This window comes from Stigmatopora argus, chromosome 17 (genome assembly GCF_051989625.1).
Source record: "Stigmatopora argus isolate UIUO_Sarg chromosome 17, RoL_Sarg_1.0, whole genome shotgun sequence".
NCBI lineage: Eukaryota > Metazoa > Chordata > Actinopteri > Syngnathiformes > Syngnathidae > Stigmatopora > Stigmatopora argus.
Genome location: NC_135403.1, coordinates 2,529,956 through 2,551,132, shown reverse-complemented (window position 1 = coordinate 2,551,132; position 21,177 = coordinate 2,529,956). Strand labels below are relative to the sequence as shown.

The following is a 21,177-nucleotide window of genomic DNA, read 5'->3' as shown; positions in this document are numbered from 1 at the left end:
TAATTCTTAGTTTAGTATCCACACATCGTTTTAGTATATACAGACGCTCCCCTACTTACGAACATTCAACTTACGAACAACGGTACATACGAACATGTCTGCAAATTGCGTTTAAGTCGAAAAATGTTCGTAAGTCCAATTTTGTATTTTTTTACGAGTAGTGCTTCTTTCCGCCGCTAATACGCCTGGCGCTGTGAGGGCTCCGCTCACCCAGCATCTACCTTCTTCGTTGCAATGCGGAAGTGCGTGAACGTATCTCCAGTGGGCAAAGAACCTTTTTCATTTGTATCATTAAATATCTCGTGCATCCATTATTGAATATGGTTGGTAAAAAGCGAAATGCTTCTATTGAGGGAGTTGCAAGGAAGAGGCAAGCCATTTCATTTGAAACGAGTGGCAATAATAACGAAGCTTGATGCGCGTGAGAGTGGTGAGCGTTTCACGGGCATACAACTTGAATCGTTCGACCGTCAGTACCATTTATAAACAGAAAGATCGAGCAGCAGGACCCAAATATTGAACGTTGCACAAAGTTTGCAAATCAATTGAATGATGCCATACAGTGCTACCGCATCATTTATGATGAAAAAAAGAAGAAAACTGTGCAATCGTCATTAGATCGCTTCTTAATAATAATAATAATAATAATAATAATAATAATCGGACATAGGCCATGTCGTCATTACCACAACACAAAAGCCTACTTGTCATCACACGCAGAAACTGCGTGTGACGAAATTGATGGTGCTTCTCCATAAGCTCTGAATGCTAACGTTAACACGGCACTTAACCTCCTGCTAACGGCTGTTAACAAACAACAGCTTGACCACCCCGATGGAGTTTTTATTGTCGCTGGTGATTTCAACAAGGCGTGTTTAAAGACTGTTTTACCTAAGTTTATTCAATACGTAAATTGTAATACTAGAGGAGACAAAACTCTTGACCATGTCTATTCTAACATCAAACATGCTTATAAAGCCACTTCCCTCCCTCACCTAGCTGGATCAGATCACCTCTGCCTATCTCTCACCCCCGCTTACACTCCACTCCGGAGGCAAACAACGCCACAAATAAAGACAATAAAAACTTGGCCCGACAACGCACTCTCTCAGCTGCAGGACTGCTTTTCCCGCACCAACTGGGAACTTTTTGTACACGACAACCTCCAGGACTACACGGACTCTGTACTTTCTTACATAAAAAACTGCATCGACAACGTCACTATAGATAAACGAATACGGGTTTTTCCTAACCAAAAATCCTGGATGACCAATGAGACACAGGCACTCATCAAATGCCGTAATTCCGCCTTTAGATCAGGGGACAAGATAAAATATAGCGCTGCCAGAGCTGAGCTGAAAAGAGGCATTAAAAAGGCCAAGGCAGCATATACCAAAAAAATTGAGGAGCACTTCACAGAAAATAACCCAAAGAAGATGTGGCAAGGAATACGACATATCACCAACTACAACAACAATAATATGTCTGTTAATGCCGATGCCTCACTAGCGGAGAATTTGAACCGTTTCTTTGCCCGCTTTGAGACTGACAAATCAGACCCAGTCTCAACACCCCCACCACCACCCTGCAGCAATACACTGACGTTCCGGGAACAGGAAGTGAGACTGGTAATGCGGTCTGTGCACACCAGGAAGGCTGCGGGCCCAGACGGAGTACCTGGGAAGGTGCTCAAAGCCTGTGCTGACCAGCTGGCTGGAGTCTTCACAAATATTTTCAATTGTTCCCTGCAACTATCCATCATTCCATCTTGTCTGAAATCTGCCACCATCATCCCTGTCCCCCAAAAGCCAACCATTGGCAGCATGAATGATTATAGGCCTGTTGCCCTCACGCCTGTGATCATGAAGTGCTTTGAAAAGTTGGTAGCCCGCCATATCAGGAATACAATCTCTCCCTCAATTGACCCTCACCAGTTTGCTTATAGAGCAAACAGGTCCACTGATGATGCTATTGCCATTGCTCTTCATACAGCACTGAGCCATCTGGAACACCCTGGGAACTACGTGAGGATGCTCTTCATTGACTACAGCTCAGCCTTCAATACCATAAAACCGGACATTCTGACTGACAAACTCTCCCACCTTGGACTATCCTCTTCAATCTGCTGCTGGATAAAGGACTTCTTGACCAACCGACCACAGACTGTTAGACTTGGTCCCCACCTCTCTTCCTCCATTACACTAAGCACTGGCTCCCCTCAAGGCTGTGTACTGAGTCCTCTTCTGTACTCCCTGTACACCTACGACTGTACACCCACCCACCAGTCTAACGCCATCATCAAATTCGCTGACGACACCACTGTGGTCGGACTCATCTCAGGAGGGGATGAGTCGGCTTACAGAGATGAGGTCAACAATTTGTCTGCGTGGTGCTCGGTGAACAATCTCACACTGAACACCACGAAAACTAAAGAAATAATCTTGGACTTTCGCAAACACGGCACAGATCTGGCCCCACTCCTCATAAATGGAGTATGTGTAGACAGGGTCCAGTCCTTTAAATTCCTGGGGGTCCACGTCACGGACAAGCTCTCATGGTCTACAAACACCACGGCAGTGGTGAAGAAGGCTCAGACACGACTCCATTTCCTCAGGGTACTTAGGAAGAACAACTTGGGCTCCAATCTTCTGAGAACCTTCTATAGAACCACTGTAGAGAGCATCCTGGCGTACGGCATCACAGTGTGGTACGCTGGAAGCACGGCGGCAGACAAAAAGGCCATGCAGAAAGTGATTAACACTGCCCAGAGGATTGTCGGCTGCTCTCTGCCCTCACTTGAAGACATTGCCAGCCCGCGTTACCTCAGCAGAGCCAAGAACATCATAGGGGACCCTTACCACCCTGGTCACAATCTGTTCCAGCTGCTGCCCTCTGGCAGACGCCATGTTTGATGTTAGAATAGACATGGTCAAGAGTTTTGTCTCCTCTAGTATTACAATTTACGTATTGAATAAACTTAGGTAAAACAGTCTTTAAACACGCCTTGTTGAAATCACCAGCGACAATAAAAACTCCATCGGGGTGGTCAAGCTGTTGTTTGTTAACAGCCGTTAGCAGGAGGTTAAGTGCCGTGTTAACGTTAGCTTTCGGCCAGTTTCTAATACATAAATCTCTCTCTCTCTATACAGTACTGTACATATTCTCTCCATTTTATTAAATGTTTTTTTCAGTACAAACCAATGCGTGTTACTTATACAAGCCTTAAATATACAAATGCACTTGTATAAACCTTCAATATACTTATATAGGCCTTAAACATAAATTATAATACAAAATATAGCACTGAATCAACTTACAAACAAATTCAACTTATGAACAATCGCTCGGAACCTAACTCGTTCGTAAGTAGGGGAGCGTCTGTATTTTTTATAAACATTATTATTATTATTTTTTTAAAAGTCAAGGAGAGAGACCACACATCGTTTTAGTATACTTTGTTTTTTTGCAGCAAGAGAGAATGATTGAAATTTCAGGCCTGACCCGACCTGAATTTCGGGTCGAGTCGGGCCGTTTTTTGGGCCCGGGCTCAAGATCTCACTTCTACTGTAGAGTACTCCTATGGGGGACTCCCTTATCCTGGTGCTCACATAGGCAATAATAGTGAGAGCTGGAGGGGCCTGATTATGAAGAACAAGCCCCCCTGATACCAACCTGAGGGGTGTTCTTTTGTTTAACTTCAATGTGAATTGCCAATGAACACCACACCATGTTCATATGTGCACCTGGCACCAAGACCCCACAGGCCGCACTTGGATGATTGACTTTATAGTCATCTCATTAGTGTTGCAGCCGGATTTCTTTGACACTTGGGTGAAGAGGCAGGCGGGCTTGTCAACCATCTGATGGTGAGTTGGCTCCAATGACGGGGGACGATTTCCAGTCCGGCAGGCGCAAACAATTAGTGAGCGTCTGCTAGACACTTAATTAAACATCACATCATTACATCATAGGTGCCGTTCAAGCGGCAGCCAGTTGCAGTAGCTCCCTAAACCCTCACTCGTATTCTGTGTTTTTACAGCTTTTTTTACAGCTTTTTTATCCTTTATTTTTACGTTTTATTGTCTCTTAAAATTTTACTTGTTACTTTACTTTATATTTTATACTCCATACTATAATGTTTTACAACTTTACTTTCAAGACTACTTCAAGACTCAAGTTGTGCGAGCGGCAGTCTTTGATCTATTAGTTTAGTTTATCTTTGCAAATTCTGGACATTACATTTTTGACCCATTCAGCCATGCCTCCGCTGTTTTACACAAAGGACCAGCTGTTAGCGCTACGCAACACTTGGATGCCCCTGGATCTCCCCGCGGAGTTAAAGAGTAAGAGAAGAGGATGCAGAGCTGGACAAAAATGTCAGGAGAGAAAGCGACGCTTCAGACCCAGCATCCCATCTATTATTATGGGGAACGTAAGATCTCTCCCCAATAAGATAAAAGAGCTAACAGCGCTTACCAAACTACAACGACGAAATTGGAAAATCTGTATTATGTGCTTCGCGGAGACCTGGCTGAATGAACTAACACCATACTCTCTCGTATCCTTGGATGGTTTTCAGCTGGTGAGGGCGGACAGAAATGCTTAGGAGAGCGGTAGGAAGAAAGGTGGGGGAGTAGCTGTTTTTATTAATAGTAGATGGTGTAGCCCCGGGCATATTACGGTGAAGGAGCAACTTTTCACTCGATATCGAGTAGTAGCTGTTATCGTAATAACTGCGTATATACCTCCTTCCACCGATGCGGCAGTCGCTCGCGAGCTGCTTCACTAAATTTTGAATATGGAATTTTGGAAAAATAAAAAAGGTCTTTGATGCTAATGTGCTAAATGACAATAGACACTTGACACTGAAAAAGTCCAAATTCAAATTCCCGTCAATTGTCGCTAAAGCGCAGCCTTTCAAAGGCCTCTTTGATGTTGTGGTCATTGATTTCGGACGTCTCGGACGGCTGCAGACGTCACACCCGCTTCTTATCTCCGGTGATTTTAACCATGCTTCCTTGGCTTCTACTCTCCCCACCTTCACTCAGTATGTGAAGTGCCACACCAGGGAACAAAAAACTCTGGACCTGCTGTATGCCAACACAAAGGAGGCATACAGCTCAGTCCCCCTGCCCCCACTGGGCCGCTCAGACCACAACCTGGTCCATCTGATCCCCACCTACATCCCTATGGTGAGGAAAATAAAACCTACCACGAGGATCATACAAAGATGGACCGAGGAGATCAGCATGGTACTGAGGGACTGTTTTGAGACCACTGACAGGGACCTCCCTGTCAGTGGTCTCAAAACAGTCCCTGTGCAATTGCTGTGCAATTTACATGGGAAAGACATTGACAGCTTGACCCACTGCATCACAGATTATATTAGCTTCTGTGTTGAAAACACTGTACCCTCCAAGAAGGTCCGTTGTTTCTCCAACAATAAGCCGTGGGTCACCAGGGATCTAAGGGCCCTCCTGAACAATAAGAGGGCTTTTAGGTCTGGGGAGAAAGAGAGTCTTAAAATGGTCCAGAAGGAGCTGAAGAGAGAGAGATAAGGAAAGGAAAGACCATCTACAGGAGGAAGCCAGAGAACCAAGTCCAGAGAGGCAACACCAAAGAGGTCTGGAGGAGCTTGAGGACCATTTCGGGCCATGGAGGCAACAGTAAGAGAGACCCAGAGTCCGGAGACAGGGAGTGGGCCAATGAACTGAATCAGTTCTTTAACAGATTCAGTTCTGCCCCCACTCCCCTGACCCTCCAGACCAGAAGCAACTCTCCCCCTCTTTCTCCTCCTCCTCTTCCTCCCCCCCTTCCACCGGTCTCTGCATTACTGTCGATCAGGTGATAAAACAGCTAAAAAATATTAGCATTAACCTCTCACCTGATCAAGACTTTGGAGAGAATCATCCTAAATCACCTCAGCCCCCTGATGAATTCAGAGCTGGACCCTCTGCAGTTTACCTATCGTCCAGGCATTGGTGTGGAAGATGCTACCACTGACCTGATGCACAGATCTCTTTCACACCTGGAGAACATGGGAAGCACGGTGAGAATGATGTTTTTTGACCTCTCCAGTACGTTCAACACCATTCAGCCGGTCCTACGGAGAGGGAAACTAGAAGCGGCTGGAGTAAGGAACCACCTAGCTGCATGGATCATAAACTTCCTCACTGACAGACCACAATATGTGAGACTTCAGGACTGTATGTCTGATGTGGTAGCTTGCAGCACGGGGGCCCCGCAATGCACGGTGCTCTCCCCACTCCTCTTCTCCCTCTACACATCAGACTTCAAACATAATACAGACACCTGCCACCTCCAGAAGTTCTCTGACGACACCGCTATTGTTGTACGAGTGATGGACGGGAATGACCTAGAGTACAGGGGAGTCATCACAGCCTTTGTTGACTGGTGTAGGCAAAATCACCTCTACATCAACACCAGTAAGACAAAGGAAATGGTCATCAATTTTCGGAGGAATCCTCAACAGACCACTCGGGTGAACATCCAGGGTACGGACATTGAAATCGTGGAGAATTTGAAGTACCTGGGTGTTCACCTCAACAAAAAACTCGACTGGTCCACAAACATGATGTCCTGTAGAAAAGGGGCCAGAGCTGCCTCTACCTACTGAGGACACTACGGTCTTTTGGCGTGTGCAGGACACTGCTGAGGACCTTTTACTACACTGTGGTGGGATCTACAGTGTTTTATGCAGTGGTCTGTTGGGGATGCGGGAGCACGGAGAGGGACAGGAACAGGCTGAATAAGCTGGTCAGGAGGGCCAGCTCTGTTCTGGGCTGTCCTTTGGACTCTGTGAAGGAAGTGGGAGAGCGGAGGATGCTGACCAGGATTATGTCCATTATGGACAGCACCTGCCACACCCTGCATGAGTCTGTGGAGTCCCTCCGAAGCTCGTTCAGCAATAAACCGCTGCACCCTCATTGCAAGAAGGAGCGCTTCCGCAGATCGTTCCTCCTATCAGCTGTCAGGCTCTTTAACAAAACAAATGGCTGAGTGTTAAGACCTACCGTATGTATACATGTACATCTATGTGTATATATATATATATATATATATATATATATATATCAGCAACATGCTTATTTATTTATACATTTATTCATGTATTTATTTATGTCTAAAATACCTTCCCTATATCTGCATTCTCACCCTCTTGCTACTGTGACAACGAAATTTCCCAAATACGGGATGAATAAAGTTATTCAATCCAATCCAAATCACACATAGGTAGCCAGGTGGGTAAATAGGTGGGTGGGTTATCGGTTCGAAGGGAATGTGTAGGTGGTTGAGTGAATAGGTATGTGTGTAGATATACTAAAGAAATAACAGTCAATGATCTATTCTGTCCCTATATTTATTAAGAAATATATTGAGAATTCTTACAACTTATTTTGATGTTATTGAATGTACAATTCAACTTCATTTTTATGGGGTTAAATTTGTCAAATATTGACCCCGATAATCGATAGATCACGAACTATAATAGTGTCACTGCACATTCACTTGGTGGACAGGAATAGCGCGCTCACTGTCAGAGTTCGCTCGGGAGGTGTACTTAGAATTTTATAGAAGAATACTATTTTTTGGTTTGGAAAAATGTTTAAATTTGCTCGGTGGGCGCAACACAAAACAATTGAGGAGCACTGGGTTAACCCAATTGGGTCTATGGGGTTAAAAGCTGATACAGAGACAAAGGTTCTGCTGCAAAATCCTCACGTTACCACTCTGCAACACTGCCTTGCTTTGCTCACTGCAACAGGTGGGTCTGTGGACTCATTTGGATTTCAACATAGAATACAACGGTGACTCTGTAATCTTCGCCAACGTCTCTGTGAAGGATGTCAAACCTGTTTCTTTGGAGGGCAGTGCTGGAAGTGCCCTAGGTAGTGTTGGGGTGGGTGGTGTCAGCCTGACAGTGGTTCATACATACAGCGTGCGCTGGTTTGAGTCTCCCCTGACTCATGCCCGCCGAGCTGAGCGCCTGAGAGACTACTCGTTCTTCCCCAAAACACTTGAGATCCACTGGCTGTCCATCATTAACTCACTGGTGCTGGTGCTGCTGCTTCTGGGCTTTGTCATCATCATCCTCATGCGGGTTCTGAAGAACGACTTTGCCAGGTTAGTGGGTAGAAAAAAACATTATATTAAAATTCATATTTTGATAAACTAGAAATAGTAACAGTTATATAAGCACCACAGATACTAGAAAATGGAAATGTGACCAAATAATTGATGAGTAAGAGGTTTTAAAGTTCAGATTCTCAATGATAAGCATTCTAACGTAACAATAATTAGACTGTAAAGATGAGATTTTTAAGTCCACATCTATTTGTCTCTCTGTCCATTTGTCTATAAACTTACTGTTTTCTGTATTTATTGATCCGTCATTTTATGTCTGACACTCCAAACTCCCCTATGGTCAAGACCAAAGAGCTGTCGAAGGACACCAGAGACAAAATTGTAGACCTGCACCAGGGTGGGAAGACTGAATCTGCAATAGGTAAAACGCTTGGTGTAAAGAAATCAACTGTGGGAGCAATTATTAGAAAATTGAAGACATACAAGACCACTGATAATCTCCCTCGATCTGGGTCTCCATGCAAGATCTCACCCCGTGGCGTCAAAATGATAACATGAATGGTGAGCAAAAATCCCAGAACCACATGGAGGGAGCTAGTAAAGACCTATAGAGAACTGGGACCACAGTAACAAAGGCTACTATCAGTAACACAATGCTCCGCCAGGGACTCAAATCCTGCACTTCCAGACGTGTCCCCCTGCTGAAGCCAGTACACATTCAGGCCCATCTGTGGTTTGCTAGAGAGCATTTGGATGATCCAGAAGAGGACTGGGGAAATGTGTTATGGTCAGATGAAACCAAAATAGAACTTTTTGGTAGAAACACAGTTTCTTGTGTTTGGAGGAGAAAGAATACTGAATTGCATCCGAAGAACATCTAACCCTCTGTGAAGCATGGGGGTGGAAACATCATGCTTTGGGCTGTTTTTTCTGCAAAGGGACCAGGACGACTTATCTGTGTAAAGGAAAGAATGAATGGGGCCATGTATCGAGATATTTTGAGTGAAAATCTCCTTCCATCAGCAAGGACACTGAAGATGAGACGTGGCTGGGTCTTTCAGCATGACAATGATCCCAAACACACCACCAGGGCAACAAAGGAGTGGCTTCATAAGAAGCATTTCAAGGTCCTGGAGTGGCTTAGTCAGTCTCCAGATCTCAATCCCATAGAAAACGTGTGGAGGGAGTTGAAAGTCCGTGTTGCCCAACGACAGCCCCAAAACATCACTTCTCTAGAGATCTGCAGTGAGGAATGGGCCAAAATACCAGCAACAGTGTATGGAAAGCTTGTGAAGAGTTACAGAAAATATTTGTTCTCCGTTATTGCCAACAAAGGGTACTTAACAAAGTATTGAGATTACATTTTGTTATTGACCAAATACTTATTTCCACCATGATTTGCAAATACATTCTTTAAAAATCAAACAATGTGATTTTCTGTTTTTTTTCTTCCACATTCTGTCTCTCATGGTTGACTAAATACTTATTTGCCCCACTGTATGCCCATACCTATGAAAAATTAGAGGGAACATTGGTTTCATGTACATTCATAACTGGACTCAAAATGTCACTTTTCTGCAACAAAAAATGTTCCTACATCAAACAAAGTACAATTATCTTTGCTATTCCACATCTGAGGCAGGTCTCCAATGCAGTCACATCTCTCTACGGATTCGTCAATGCTTTACTGCTTTACTACATAGGAATTTGCCCAATAAGTATACCTGTGTTTTGTCGACTTCAAGAAAGAGTTGGACTCTGCCAAGGTTGCCCTATGTCACTGATTCTGTCTGTTCACAACTTTCATGGTCAGAATATCTAGGCACAGCAGAGGCGTTGAGAGTATCTGGTTTCAGTACCTTCAAAGCCAAGACGTTGGTCCTCAGACGGAAAAAGATTGTATCCGCTCTCCAGGTCAGGGATGTGGTCCTTCCACACGCGGTGGAACTCGAGTATTTTGGGGTCTTGTTCAATAATGAAGGAAGAATGGAGCAGGACATCGACAGTGAATGGGTTCGGCACCTGTAGTGATCTGGAATCTTCATCAGTCCGTCGCGGTGAAGGAAGGAGCTGATTCAAAAGGCGAATCTCTCGATTTACCACAAGATATACGTTCCTTCCCTCTTCTACGGTCATGAACTGTCAGTCATGACCAAAAGAACAAGATCCAGCCGGCCATAATGAGTTACCTCCGCAGCGTCTTCTGGGTATTCCTTAGAGACAGGTTAAGCTATGTCATCCAGGAGGGTCTCGGCCAAGGATTCTCCTCAGCATCAAGAAAAGTCCAATGATGTAGCTCTGGCATCTGATCAGAATGCCTTCCTGGCAAAGTGTTCTGGCCACGTCCTGCTGGAAGGAGGGTGTGGGCCTGATTCAAGACAGCCTGGGTAGACAACGTCTTCCGGCTTCCCTGCTGAAATTGCTGTCCCCGTGACCCCACTTTGGTCATAAGCAGAAGAAAATGGATGGCATTTACTAACCCTATTTATATGTGTATGTAACTATTGCCATTTTGTATATGGAAATGCAAGCAATTTTTCAGACCATCATAGCACTTAAAACATTAATTTTGCTCGACATGCATTAGAATGAATCGTTAATCATCTTTTCACAGTGTCTTGATTGTAACACGCTTAATCTCATCTGCAGGTATAATGTAGAGGAGGAGGTGGGTTGTGATGATCTGGACCAAGGAGACAATGGCTGGAAGATCATTCACACTGACGTCTTTCGGTTTCCCCCTCACAAAAGTCTGCTGTGTGCCGTGCTTGGAGTGGGGGCCCAGTTCCTTACCCTCTCCACAGGTACAGCGGTACCTCTACTGACGAAATATTCAGGTTGCATAAAGCTTCGATGGGAACAATTTTGTCCTAAGATCTGAAAAAAATCCCAAGTTATGAAACGTCAAATAAAATCAAACATCCCCCAAAACATAAATACACTTTCCTGTATTCGTTTTTTTTAACGGTCTTGGTAGAGCTGCTTTCCCATTGGCTCTCTCCCAACACCTGGTTGGCTGCCCATTGGGGAGAAGGGAGCTGCGTCTCCATGATGCCGGAACTGAGTTTAGCGCTCTTTAACCGGACGTTAGAGTGGCCACCATGTGCGCCCAGTGGTGAGTTCCTGGTTCATGTGCCTCGACACTCATTCATCACAGAGTTGTTTTTTTAATTTTTGTGCGTGTATTAACAATTTTAAGTTCTTTTGTGTTTACGTGCTTGTGTACATATGTTTACTCAACTGCCACTTTCCATTCCAATGTCAAAATTCACGCTGAAACTCATGAGGGGAAGACAGGATAAAAGAATGGTGGAAGTCAGGGCTCCGCTGAATTGGGTGGCACTCAGCGCTGAAGCGATATTTCACTGTAGAAGAAGACTCACGTGCCGAATAATGTAAAAGGCCCAGAAGGACAACGTCTTGCCATTTCCTGGTTTCTTCGGATTACATTTCGAATCACGCACATTAGCTGTGGAGAAACACTAGGCCAAGCCTATTCCAGCTTTGTTTAGATTTTCAATCGTTCTAGAAAATGCCTCCTATGTATCCTGGACCGACATCCAATGAGCCAAAGAAAAATGAGACATGATGACAGTGACCGAAAAAGTGACGTTGCTTTGCTAATTAATCTACCATACGTTATTTCAAGAAAGAAGTGAATATTCGGAAAACGGCAACAATATCCTTTTCCAAGGACACTAAGTGAGTGGTAGCCACTATGAATAAAAAATGAACCAGCATTATGAGGGATTTACGCCATAAATAAGTGAAGCTGCCATGATGAGAGGACGTCAACACACTGCCTGAGAGCCAGTCAGACCCCTCCCCCATCAACTGATGAGGACCTCATCGAAATGATCCCATCGGGGAGTGCGCAACAAGACGCAACGGACAACGACGATGATGAGGATAAAGAAGGTGGTCTTCCTTTAAGAAAGTTTGCAACAACAGCTCCAGGAGATTGATATCAACATGGTTGGAGCCTTTGAATTTGTCAATCGTCTTGACAGTTTCATGTCCTTGTACAAAAACATGCCGTATTTATTCGAGTAAAACTTGAACCCGTGTATAACACGCACTCGTAGTTTGTGACTAGAAATTGGTCTAAAATTGTTTTTTTTCAGTTTTTCTCAGCTAACACCAAGGATTGTACCGGTACTGGTAACGGTACACGGTCGATTGGTCGCCGGTCTTTTGGTCGCCGATCTTTTGGTCGCCGGTCTTTTGGTCGCACGGAAGGTTATTGATAATTACCATTTAAATCGTTGCGCAAATTCCCTAAATACAAACTGCGAATTACTATGTAGTCATACTTAATGCCCTAGTAATTATTAAACTAAAGAAAAGCTCCAAATTTCCCGGACTTTTATTGTTTTTTGTTGGAGAACTTGTTAAGACCCTGACTGACGTACCTTCTTAAAGGGACAACGCATGTACATCCAAACTCTTATACACTCACACGTCGGCTCAGTGAAACTGCTTATGGCCATTGTTGGCTTTTATTGATGTGTAGACCGTGTTGTTTTACCTTGTTTTGTCGCCGGTCTTTTGGTCGTCGGTCTTTTGGTCGTCTGTCTTTTGGTCGCTGGTCTTTTGGTCGCTCATTGTCGCGGTCCGGGCGACCAAAAGACGGCGACCAAAAGACCGCGACCAAAAGACCGGCGACCAAAACACGGCGACCAAAAGACCGGCGACCAATCGACCGCACACGCTGGTAACTGGCAAATGCTGAACACATGTCGCCATGATAAAACATTTATTCACAACGTATGGTACGGAAACATGGTAAAACAAATTACTACCAATATGAACACATTTCTTAAATGGAATTTACAATTTTAAATCCTTGAAGTCTAATTCATCATAATAATATTTAAAAAAATTCAAAGTCTGATTCATCATCATCAGATTCACCAAACAATTGATTCCCTTCTTCTTGAGCAAGGATAGCGCTCACTGGGCGGACTCGTGTGAGCAGGTGTCCCACTAACATTTCCCTGGAGCAACTTTTTTTACCCTGTAAACTTGCCGATTTGGAGAGGGCTGGCTTTTGCAAAAGAAGGTACATTGTCGCCATCTGGTGGAAAAAGGTAGATTTTACGTATCCCATTATAACAGCTGCGGGGGGCAGTTTGGTCATAAAAGTGAAGACTTCGTGTGTAACGTGCACCCGAACTTTGCTTCCGTTTTTTGGTACAAAATTTTGCGCTTTACACGAATAAATACGGTATTTGTACAAGAAAAGAAACAGCAGTCCATGTTCCTTGTGTGCCGAAAACTTCTCCCAGAAAGAAGCTCCTCCTGCTTCCCCTACGACGCCTCCTGAAGAAGCTTCTCGAATCTGACGAAGAGGACTTGGACTAAAGCTCCCAATAACCTTTTTTTTTTAATCAAGCGAAGAGGAACTATTTTCACAGTGAGTAGATTACTAAAAGTAGATACAATTTTTTTATTTATAAATTATATTTAGATATTAATACAGTAGTCTTATCATATGCCTGTTACTGTAATATTTAATAAATACACTTGATAATTGTACTCGTGTACTTGTATTTTTGTAGAGGTGTGAAAACATGTAGATAGGGGTCATCCTACTTTGTGGTTTTTCAATTATCATGGACATGTCTGGTCGACATTATCCACGATATTCGAGTGATTACTGTAATTCAATGTAAAAAAAATGTCTTTACTTGCATAAACATCAAGTTACGAAACCATTTCTGGACCGAATTAATTTTGTAAATAGAGGTACATCTGTATTTATTTTTACACACATGGACAGTCTTCTAATTATCCTAAAACTTGTATATTTTGTTATAGGAATCATCATTATGGCACTACTGGGAATGTTTAACGTTCACCATCACGGTGCCATTAACTCTGCTGCCATCGTATTGTACGCCCTGACCAGCTGTGTATCAGGTTACATCTCATGCAGCTTTTACACGCAGATAAGCGGCAAGCATTGGGTGTGGAACATCATTCTGACTTCGACACTCTTTTCCGGTGAGTCATCTTAGACCCCTGTTACTAACAGGACACCAGGGCTAGGGACCTTACTGTCAGACAAATGTTCACATTTTCTAGTGGCCCATGTCATGTACTAAAACTCACAACTTAGATGGTGCACATCATTTGCCTGGATTACAATGTGCAGGGCAGGAGGAGAACATTATTTTTCAATTTTCTCACTTCCTATAATCTTAATTGTAAAAAAAGAAACTGCTGCTGTTGCTGCTTTGCTGTGCTTAAAAACTTGCATTTTAGCAGCGGTGTGCCATCAGGGCCTTCAAGGCTCTCTGCTGGCCTAAGAAATATCTGAATCACAGACTGATGTTAATTATATTTTGTCCATGAATACTTATTAAATAACTCCAAATTGTCTGTTAGCTTCCTTTCATTGCTTTCCCCCCTGATTGCACTGCTTCCAGATGTTTTTTTTCATATTGAAGCATTTAACCAATCACATTTCAGCCATTATTTGTTGCCAGGGTCAGAAATCTGCCTCAAGGCCTTCACAATCAGTTCTGCAGGCTCTGCTGCATTAAACAAGCGTCGATAAGACTGTTGCTTTAACCAATCAGAATTCGATTTGGTGACACCAAGGCCTTCTCACAGGCGTAGGGATACGTCATTGCCTTCTCGCAGGCGTAGGGATAAGTCATTGCCTTCTCGCAGGCGTAGGGATACGTCATTGCCTTCTCGCAGGCGTAGCGATACGTCATCGCTTTCACCAACTATGATTGGCTAGTGATCGTGGACGAGCCAGAGCTACCAAACTGTATCTGGAGCGAGCTGCACAAGCAAATATAATGTTGTGTTGATTTAATAGCAGTTTTGTCAACCCGCAACGGCTGAAGGAGGAGAAGAAATGGATTTCTTTGCAGATTTACTGTCAAAGCCATTTTCAAGACGGACTTTTCAAGAAAAAAAAGCTGGACATCATTAAGAAAGGTCGGACAACTCCAAAGCAAGCAAGCCTGTCACAACCGGGAACGAATATTTTCAGCACTAAATCGAATAAAAACGTATGCCAGAAATACGACAGGACAGGGTCGACTTTCAGCATTAGCTTCGATGGCAATAGAAAAGTTGGAGGAAAGAAAGGAGAATGGATATTGTGTACAGTTAAAAAGGATTTTTGGTGAGTAAAATATCCTAAATAATATTTCAATTGTATGAGGTTATTATTGATTGGATAACTTTATTCATCCCGTATTCGGGAAATTTCATTGTGACAGTAGCAAGAGGGTGAGAATGCAGATACAGGAAAGGCATAGTTACACATAGTTAAAAGTTAGACAGTACAGTCGCAAAGACCGCAGAACAACAAAGCAAAAGCACAAAGTACAAAGCAAAGCAAAGTAAATGGGATCATTAAGAATCACCGTATCAAAGCATTAAGACAGAAAAGCAGCAAAAACACAAAACGAGCAAGAGTGGACGGAGCCACCGCTACCGGCTGCCACTTGAACGGCGCCATCTTGGTTGTGGTAGCAAAAACGGATACAGACTCGAGAAAAAGACGTTTTAAAGATTATTTTTTATGTGTTGCAGCTATAGCTGCAGTAGAGGCTTTATAGCCATAAAATAGTTTTTGAGGGTTGGATTTATTCCGACAGCTGAAGGCGTCACTAGGAAATTCACGGACCGCCACTGCTTTTCAGTGAAGCTGAAGAAATATGAAATTTAGCACAGAAACTCAGAACATACTGGGCAGTGGGTTTAGAAAGTATTCAAGAGTATTTCACTCTGTAGCATTGCTACCATTTGCCAAAATAAAAAAATCACCCCATCTGAACCAGAGAAAAACGAAATTACAAATTATTTTCAAATTCATTACAACAAAAACAACTGAAATAACAGTATTCAGACCCTGTGCTCAGGGGTTAGGGTTACACTTTTGAGCTACTACAGCCATGAGTTTTTGAACTTGCAACATGTCTCTGGTAGAAGTAGTCCTCTGGAATATCCCTGTACTTTGCCGGATTCATCTCATCTCATTTTCTGAACTGCTTTAAATAAAATGAATGAATAGATTGTAAAAAGTTTTAATATTCATTTTCTAAACCACCTATCCTCACAAGGGTTGTGGGGGGAGCTGGAGCCTATCCCAGCTGACTTCGGGCACGAGGCAGGGACACCCTGAATTGGTGTCCAGCCAATCGCAGGGTACGAGGAGAGGGACCACCATTCACGCTCACACCCATACCTAGGGGCAATTTAGAGTGTTCAATCAGCCTTACCATGCATAGTTTTTGGAATGTGGGCGGAAACCGGCCTACCCAGAGGAAACTCCACACAGATGGACATGATCTGGATTTAAACCCTGGACCCCAGAGCTGTGAGGCCGACGCGCTATTCAGCTTTCTTTTAATTGCAATCATTCGTCCTGTCACTGCAGCTGAAAAACACCCCCACAAGAAAAATGGTGCGCAGCGGCCGGTGGCCGTCACGTTTATCTGAAAATAGAGCTTTCTGAACGGACTGAATGGCCGTGGGGCCTTGGGTCGCCCAGCTGATGGTGGAATTTCCCAGAAATGTTTCAAAGTGCAAGCTCCGGGCGACGTTAGAGCGGACGCTTTCGACCTTGTCCGAAAATATCGCTTACTGGCCATCTGAGACTGCTGGACGCCGCAGAAGAGCAAAGTGGAAGTTAAGTTTCCATTTAAGTCCGGGCAGAAGGCTGACACTGTTTTTTTTTTCTTCCAAAAATAGAGCTCTCTGGACGTGTAATTGACAGATGGCCAGAGGAGCAAAGTGGAAGTTTAATTTCCCCCAAAACAATGATGGCAATAAAGATGAACGTGTTCTTAGTACTTTCAGAAATTCCAAGAAATTTTCAACATGCCATGCAGTTTGCAACAATGAAGATTGAATACAACATGGTTATAGCCATGGAATATGGCAATCGTCTTGACAGTTTCATGTCCTTGTACAAAAAAAAGATCACAACTCCCCATCAAAATCCTTGTGTGCTGAAAACCTCTCGCAAAAGCTCCTCCTGAAAAGCTCATAAGGCGCCTCCTGAAGATTCCATCGATGATGCCTCTCGAATCTGCTGAAAAAGACTTTGACTAAAGCTCCCAATAATGTTTTTTATTTATTTATTTAAATTAAACAGGGAGGAACTATTTTCACTGAGTACAGTATTTAAAGTACTTACATTTTTAAAAAAATATATAGATTATATTTAAATATTACACTTCTTGATAATTGTACTTGTACTTATGTATAGGCGTGAAAAAATGTAATATTGTAGTAATAATAGGGGTAATCCTACTTTGGAGTTTGAAATATAAATGTAGCAAGATTTGAGTATGTGATCTCGATACTGGGATTTGGTTTGGCTAAGATAGTATTGGCAGTTGGGGAAGCCAGAAAAATATTTCTTGACAAGATTCTTTCCACATAGATGCACACGATAGAGGTGGTTTTTCTTTAATGAATAAATGTCCATTTCGACAATTCTCAACTAGGGAAAGTGTTTTTATCTTGGAATCTGTTTGTACAACTTGAGACTCATGTCGCTATGTTGGGCCACTATTGTTAATTTGGAAAGATATCAATTCAAGTTGTTAACTAAAATAATCATAACAGTGATGGTCATTAGCTGTTTTCTGATATTCTAACAGCACCCCTGTTCCTGACGTGGAGCATCGTGAATTCAGTTCACTGGTGCAGTGGTTCCACACAGGCCTTACCAGCAACCACAGTGCTTCTCCTGCTAGGTGCCTGGGTGTTGGTGGGCTTTCCGCTCACCGTCATCGGTGGAATTGTCGGCAAAAACCGAGCAAGTGGTTTCCAAGCCCCCTGCCGTACGCGCAACATTGCCCGGCAAATCCCGAGTCAGCCCTGGTACAAACATGCTGCTGTGCACATGGCCATTGGTGGCTTTTTGCCATTTAGGTGGGATAATGTCACTATTCCTGCTAAAGAGTTGGGTATTATGGCAAATGTGTGAAGGAGTATTAGGGCTCCATTGAAAGGAAAAAAATTAGTGAGTCCTTTCGATCTGTAAGGGTAAAATAGCTAAGTGACGTCACCAGAAACAAATTGTCATTACACGGAGAATGCCACATTTCGGTTAGTTAATACCTTCATCTTTAAAAGCCATATATGCACAATGTTTTAGCGTTGTTGTATTTCATCACATGGCTCTCGTTTTCAGACTCAGAATTGAATTTATTATAAACAAGTCTGCAACAATTAACTGTGGAGGAAAATACCATGTGGTGGTCCTATCCCAGGGGTGGGCAGACTATTCCACAAAGGTCCACAGTGGATGCGGCTTTTCATTCCAACCCCTAAAAAAGAAACATTTCCTCAAATTTGGTATCTTAGAAGTGAAATCAGTGGATTGCAGTCAGGTGCTTCTTGTTTGAGCAGAAACGGTCTGTGCTGGATCGGTTGGAACAAAAACCTGAACCCACAGCGGCCCCTAAGGGCCGGTTTGCCCACCCCTGTCCTACCCCACACCAGCCATAGTGACATCGGGTTCAATGGTCATTTCAGCGCATTTTAAAAACGGTACCCGGACATTTCGTCGACGGACACTTGGTCCCCGGACGTTTTGTCGAACGGACGTTTGGTCGCCGGACAGTTCGTCGAACAGACATTTCGTCGAACGGACAATTCGTCGCCGGATTCGCTCGCTCTCAAAATTATAATCATGAGACAGAGAGAGAGAGAGAGAGAGAGTTTACTGTTGAAAGCGATCAACCAGGTTATTTCTCGCTCTCAAAATTAGAATCATGAGAGAGAGAGTTTGTAATTGCATTGACAATGTCAGAGCATTAATATCTAAACATCTATCAAAATTATCAATAAATTGCGTATTATTAGCGTTGTGTGTACATGTTTTTCAATTCGTCCTGTTCTCGTGTGTGTATAGACAAACTTGCCTGTTTTATACTATTATTGTCCCAAATTAAACACATTATCAACAAGCTGCCATTGACGGCGGTAGACGTCCGATTCATGTTGACTGAGGTGCAGATGCTATTTCTGCTATTAGAGCTCGATCTAGTGGATATATAACGCAACAGTCAACATGAATCGGACGTCTACCGATTATAGAGCACTCATACACTCCATTGGCAGCCATCAACTATGCAGGTTATCCCTCTCAAGTAGTCTGTAATTCTATTACAGCTACAACAGTGGGAAACAGAATTGTCTCTTATTTTTATAGAAGAAAACAAAAATAAAAAAACAATACCGGAAGTCATTCATTGTGACTTTTAACCAAGTTATTCAATTTATTCAGTGTTTAGCAATTTTATTGAGGAAGCTTGAGTTTCTTCCAGAGATTAATCTGAGTTAAATAAGGCTCAATGAACACCACTTCAAAATAGTACAATGTTTTTCTCTCCTGGTCATCCTTGGATTTTTCTTTTTGCTATAAAGCACTCATTTAACCCATCGGCTGCCATTGACGGCGGTAGACGTCCGATTCATGTTGACTTGCGTTATATATCCTCTAGATAGAGCTCTAATAACAGAAATAGCATCTGCACCTCAGTCAACATGAATCGGACGTCTACCGTCGTCAATGGCAGCTTATTGATAATGTGTTTAATTTGGGACAATAATAGTATAAAAGAGGCAAGTTTGTCTACACACGAGAACAGGACGAATTGAAAAACATGTACACACCGCCAATAACACGCAACTTATTGATAATTTAGATATTAGATATTTAGATATTAATGCTCTGACATTGTCAATGCAATTACAAACTCTCTCTCTCTCATGATTCTAATTTTGAGAGCGAGAGATTACCTGGTTGATCGCTTTCAACAGTAAACTCTCTCTCTCTCTCTCTCTCTCTCATGATTATAATTTTGAGAGTGAGCGAATCCAGTGACGAATTGTCCGTTCGACGAATTGTCCGTCGACGAAATGTCTGTTCGACGAACTGTCCGGCGACCAAACGTCCGGGGAACAAGTGTCCGTCGACCAAACGTCCGGTCACGTTAAAAACTGTCTGTACAGTAGATATATATGCAGTCGTATGAAAAAGTTTGGGCAACCCTGTTCATTTTCAAGATTTTCCTTTTATAAATCATTGGTTGTTTGGACAGAAGACTAACAGTGATATTGAAGAAGTGAAATGAAGTTTATAGGATTTACAGTGTGCAATACAGTAATATGAGATTTTTTTAAAGCAAATATTTACCTTGAGATACGACACAAATGTTGATATACGAGCATACAGCCAGGTGTGGCCAACGCGAGAGGCTGCTTTTGAGAACAATATGGGCACTGTCTTTCCCGTCGCAACTCCCTCGTGTAATGTCTCTAAGAGCATTAACATTTTTTTCAGTGTTTGTTTTTTCCCCGTTAATCAGTGCAGAATGGCGGAACTTGCTCGCCAATAGAGAGTAGTACTACTTCCCGGACAAGTTGGCAAGTAGTCGTACGTTATCCTATTGTGAGGACATTTGTGTGCACCATTTCTGGAATATATTGAAGCGAAGACAAAAGCAATCCTCGATAGGTTGCAGCTGAAAGTCAGGGTGGAGGCGGGGCAAATTGAGCCAACCTGGGAGAAGAAAGGTATACAAATTTAAAACAAAATTACAATCAAGTTTATTGTAAGGTTAGAATAAAAGTGTCTGTATCGTAATCCAAGTTCATTTAGATTTGTTTGTTATGAGCGCGTTGCCGTGTTAAAAGTCTCCCCTCTGCGAAATCCGTCAAATTTTAGTACTATTAAGCATCGTAACCACTATCCACTGTCAAATGACCATTAACAAACAATAATTGTTCAACATCGTGGTTTAGGGTTAGGATACAAAAAGCTAGCTCAGAGATTTCAGCTGTCAGTTTCCACTGTGAGAAACAGTGAGGAAATGGAAGACCACTGGCAAAGTTCGAGTTAAGGCAGGTGGAGTGGGAGGCCAAGAAAAATCTCAGTTAAGCAGAGGCAAAGTGTTACAGTCGTGGGCAGAAGGCCCCGAAGCAGGTACAGTGGTACCTTGAGATACGAGCTTAATCCGTTGCTGAGCTCGTATGTCGATTTACTCGTATCTCAAATAAACGTTTCCCATAGAAATGAACTAAATA

The 21,177-nt window shown here is 43.0% G+C and overlaps 1 protein-coding gene across 4 annotated transcripts in view; it reads left to right on the top strand.

The window, feature by feature from the left end:
• Positions 1-21,177, top strand: part of tm9sf1 (transmembrane 9 superfamily member 1) — a 37,404-nt gene that overhangs the window by 14,181 nt on the left and 2,046 nt on the right. For 3 of the 4 annotated variants that reach the window (XM_077624150.1, XM_077624145.1, XM_077624144.1), the window contains 4 exons: positions 7,787-8,145; positions 10,756-10,910; positions 13,927-14,112; positions 17,742-18,015. In XM_077624150.1, coding sequence (XP_077480276.1) covers positions 7,787-8,145; positions 10,756-10,910; positions 13,927-14,112; positions 17,742-18,015 — 974 coding nt within the window. The remainder of the gene's footprint in view (positions 1-7,786; positions 8,146-10,755; positions 10,911-13,926; positions 14,113-17,741; positions 18,016-21,177) is intronic. The other variant, XM_077624146.1, reaches the window with a different exon arrangement.